The sequence below is a fragment of the Gobius niger genome (assembly GCF_951799975.1).
Source record: "Gobius niger genome assembly, chromosome: 9".
Lineage (NCBI taxonomy): Eukaryota > Metazoa > Chordata > Actinopteri > Gobiiformes > Gobiidae > Gobius > Gobius niger.
In genome coordinates this window covers 11221622-11225513 of record NC_136860.1, presented here as the reverse complement: position 1 = coordinate 11225513, position 3892 = coordinate 11221622, and the positions used below count along the sequence as shown (strand labels likewise).

At 38.9% G+C, this 3892-nt stretch overlaps 1 protein-coding gene across 1 annotated transcript; it reads left to right on the top strand.

The window, feature by feature from the left end:
• Window positions 1-2829: 2829 nt before the first annotated feature.
• Window positions 2830-3572, top strand: LOC306968281 (trace amine-associated receptor 7b-like; the record flags this gene model as incomplete). Its single annotated transcript, XM_079563623.1, has 3 exons — window positions 2830-2927; window positions 3044-3105; window positions 3385-3572. The coding sequence occupies 3 exons, from the start codon at window positions 2830-2832 to the stop codon at window positions 3570-3572; spliced, it is 348 nt and encodes a 115-aa protein (XP_079419749.1).
• Window positions 3573-3892: the final 320 nt, after the last annotated feature.

Genomic DNA, 3892 nt, shown 5'->3' with positions numbered 1-3892 from the left:
AACTGAGCCCTGTGAGGCGACACGAGCTGACCTGAGTCTGAATACACTGCATAATAAAATTTCTTAGTTATGCAAAAGCATTCCAACTTTTTCTGCTCGTTTTTGTGCAAAACCTTTGAACTAATTAAACTAAAGACATGGCCTTTTTTCCGCATAAATCCGCATAAATGCGGCGTTTATGAGGCTTCATAAACAATGGATATTTGACCAATCAACATGTCAAACTGTTTTCATGCTGACAATCCATTCTCTAAGCCTAAAGTGCTACATCGGAGTAAAGTCTTTGTGAAATATCGCATAATTAGAAATATACACAGAGGTTAAGTGGAGACTACTTGGCCAACACGTCCACGGGTCAGAAAACTCTTCGACGCAGCGTTTTTCAGTCATAAGTGTATTGTGAGCAGTGATCGCGGCTCGTAGTTTGGTCTCAGCTGTGACAGCTCGTGTTCCCACATAGTCTACACCTCTAAAGCTCATAAAAAGTGGATAGAAAGTGGTCTCCATGCAAACAAACAGCGGCCCTGGTCATATCGGAAATGCCCCATCTCTCACGCAAAGGCTCATGGGGCGTAGGAATAAGGTGCATACATGTCTTTGAATGGGTTGATTGATTTGTATGCGTCTGAGTGAGTGAACCCAGGTTGCTACTGAAGACCCTGACTGAAACCCAATGAGCGAGGAAAGCCCTTCTCTTTGATCCTCATGGAGGGGAGCAGACATTGCTGTAATATCACCTGTAATACCATAACAGTACGTCACGAGTCACGTGATTTTAGCGCAAGATCACAACGACGTCATCTTGAGGTATCAACGTCCAATACACATGCAAAAAGTCGAGCGCATTAAAGTCATGTCTGACCAGTATTTTGATCTTTTACCTGCCGCTACACACAACATTGAAGTAATATGAATATCAGTTGTATACAACAGACAGATTGTCACATCATGCATAGTCATGGTAAAGCCATAGCCTATGCAGTGATGGGGAGAATATTTTGAAATTGTATATTTACTGATTAATGAATACTTGCTTTAAAATGCATTTTGTAACATATTCTGTTACTTTGTCTGGTCAGAGTACTGTATTCTGAATACTTTAACATTGATTGTCATTGTATTTATGTATAAATATGGCGTATAATTACAATAATAAAGACTATGATTATTGGAACACCGGTTATAAACTCACTTACCATTAATTAGGAACTCAAAACCTCTCTTGGCAAATGCATGGGAGAACAGTTTTACAAACTAGGAATTTATCCCTAACATAAAACATATAACATAGAATGTAGATTAAAATAAGCTATAAAACGTTTAAGTATAAAGCTATAAGGGCATGCATGAAGAATATTAAATAAATCAGATTTAAAAAAAAATTACATCTGTGAATTGTATTTACAATGTTTAATTTTGTGTAATTATACTTTGTAGTGGAACACTTCACGTAACCATATTTAATAGGGAAAACGTGGAAGAGCTTGGTAGCTTCTATCTTGACCTGTTTTGGAGCTATAGTGGAGAAGGGGAGAGGCTAAATGCTAAAGCCGTCTGCGCTGTGTTCAGCATAAAATACCAGCAGCTGTTCTCTTAATCTGATGTATTTGTCTGGCAGAAACTGTACTTATTGTGCCTTTATCTGCATAACGTGTGTCTGTTCTGAATCATTCACAAATCTAACAGTACAATGATTACGCTTAATCTTTCATGAAATATCTAAGGTTTTCATACCTAGACCAAGGCATTCAACTATGTTCTGCTTAATAATGTGGAACTTACCTGAGAACTAATCATCCCAGGTCTCTGAGATTGATGTCTGTGATTCAAAGAGCCCTCGGACACAATACCATCCATGAGTTTAATTGAAAACCTTTTTTTTTTTTTTTTTACCTTTTTGACACTGAAATACAATTCGCATAATAATTTGGAATGCGGTGTACATATTTAGTTACTCCACACTGGCCATATATCATGAATGATATACAGTGCCTCTTGAAAGTATTCGTACACCTTGAACTTTTGCACATTTTGTCATGTTTACAACCCTAAACATAAAGATTTTATTTTGATTTTTTTACTGAACGCCTCTATTTAATGGTTAGGCCAAGGTGTGAACATTCTGCCGTCGGAATGTTATAAAGGCAATTTAATGCACTCAGAAAAATGCTGTATGAATACTTATGCACGCCCGCTTTCACTTCACCGTTGTCTGCTACTTGTGTGTGAACGTTCAGTAAAAAAATAAAATCTTTATGTTTAGGGTTGTAAACATGACAAAATGTGCAAAAGTTCAAGGTGTATGAATACTTCCGAGAGGCACTGTATATACTCCATGCATAATTAAATTCTCTTGTATTTAAATATGTTTAATGTGATTTACTGGTTCTGTACGCACATTAACATTGAAAAGTCACTCCATCGTGTGGCTTCCATGCTTTCTTCGTCTCCGGATCAATCAGCTTGCATTTGCACACAACGATTGCCTTTCTAAATGTTTCTCTGCAGATGGAAATTTGTAGAAACTAAACAACTGTTTGCTGTTTTCATTCTTCATAAGTTGGTGGTTATTACACTGATCAACAGCGCACCCCTTGGGCATATTTCTCAGAAAATTGACCAAACTCTGATTTGCATTTGCCAAGTGTGTATTGGACGCTGATGGGATGTTTGTACCTTGGAATGGAGGCCACGAACAAAATACCCGGATGTGTAGACAGGTTTATATATCACAGCTCCCTGACTCCAGTGATTCAGATGGACAATGAGGCTTCAGAACTTTGCTTCCCACTTCTCCTCAACAGCTCGTGCAGAAAGCCTCAGACCCACATGTCTGAGGCAGTGCCTGTCTATGCTGTGCTCTCCATCCTCTCACTGCTCACCACCGCACTCAACCTGCTGGTCATCATCTCCATAGCACACTTCAGGTGAACTCATTGCAACTGATTTGTTTTCGATGCTTATGTGATAATGTTGCAAGTGTTTGTTATTATCAAGAATATATTAAACAAAACTAACTTCAATTCTTTCGTCTCTCTTGCAGACAGCTCCACTCCTCCACTAACTTCATCCTCCTCTCTCTGGCTGTGTCGGACTTCTTCATTGGTCTTGTTGTGATCCCGATTGACACACTTATTTGGAAACGCTGTTGGCTCTTAGGCGACCTGTTATGTGCTCTCTATTCTACTCTGCCCATAACTTTCCTCACAGCCTCTACCATAAGCATGGTTCTCATTTCAGTGGATCGCTATGTGGCCATTTGTTACCCAATGCACTACCATAGCAGAAATGGAGTGAAAGTTGTCATCATGACTCTTCCTGTATGCTGGGTGTATGCAGTTTGTTATGCCTTTTTTTTGTTGCAAAAAAACTTCTCCAATTTAGGCAAATACAGGTCTTGCCATGGAGAGTGTGTGGTTCTTGTGGAGGGGGATGCTGACCTCAGTTTAGCATTTGTCATTCCTATCTGCATCATTGTTGTCCTGTATATGAGAGTGTTTGTGGTGGCTGTCTCCCAGGCGTTCTCAAGTTATCACAATCACATTACAATCAACAAAGTCAAAGAAATCTGAAATCAAAGCTGCCAGAAACCTGGGCGTTCTTGTGCTGGTCTTTCTCATCTTTTATTGCCCGTACTATATTGTTATGCTCAGTGGAGTTGACATGGTGGGTACATCGCTTGAAGTTGAGATGATTTTTTTAATGTATGCAAACTCCTGTTTAAATCCGCTCATCTACGCCTTGTTCTATCCCTGGTTCAGAAAAGCTATGAAAAGAATTATTACTCTACAGATACTGTTGCCTGGATCATGTGACTTAATACTTATATGATGTTTAGGAGTTCATTATTTTGTCCGCAAGTGACAAATGTACATTTTTCTTTTACTTTGTT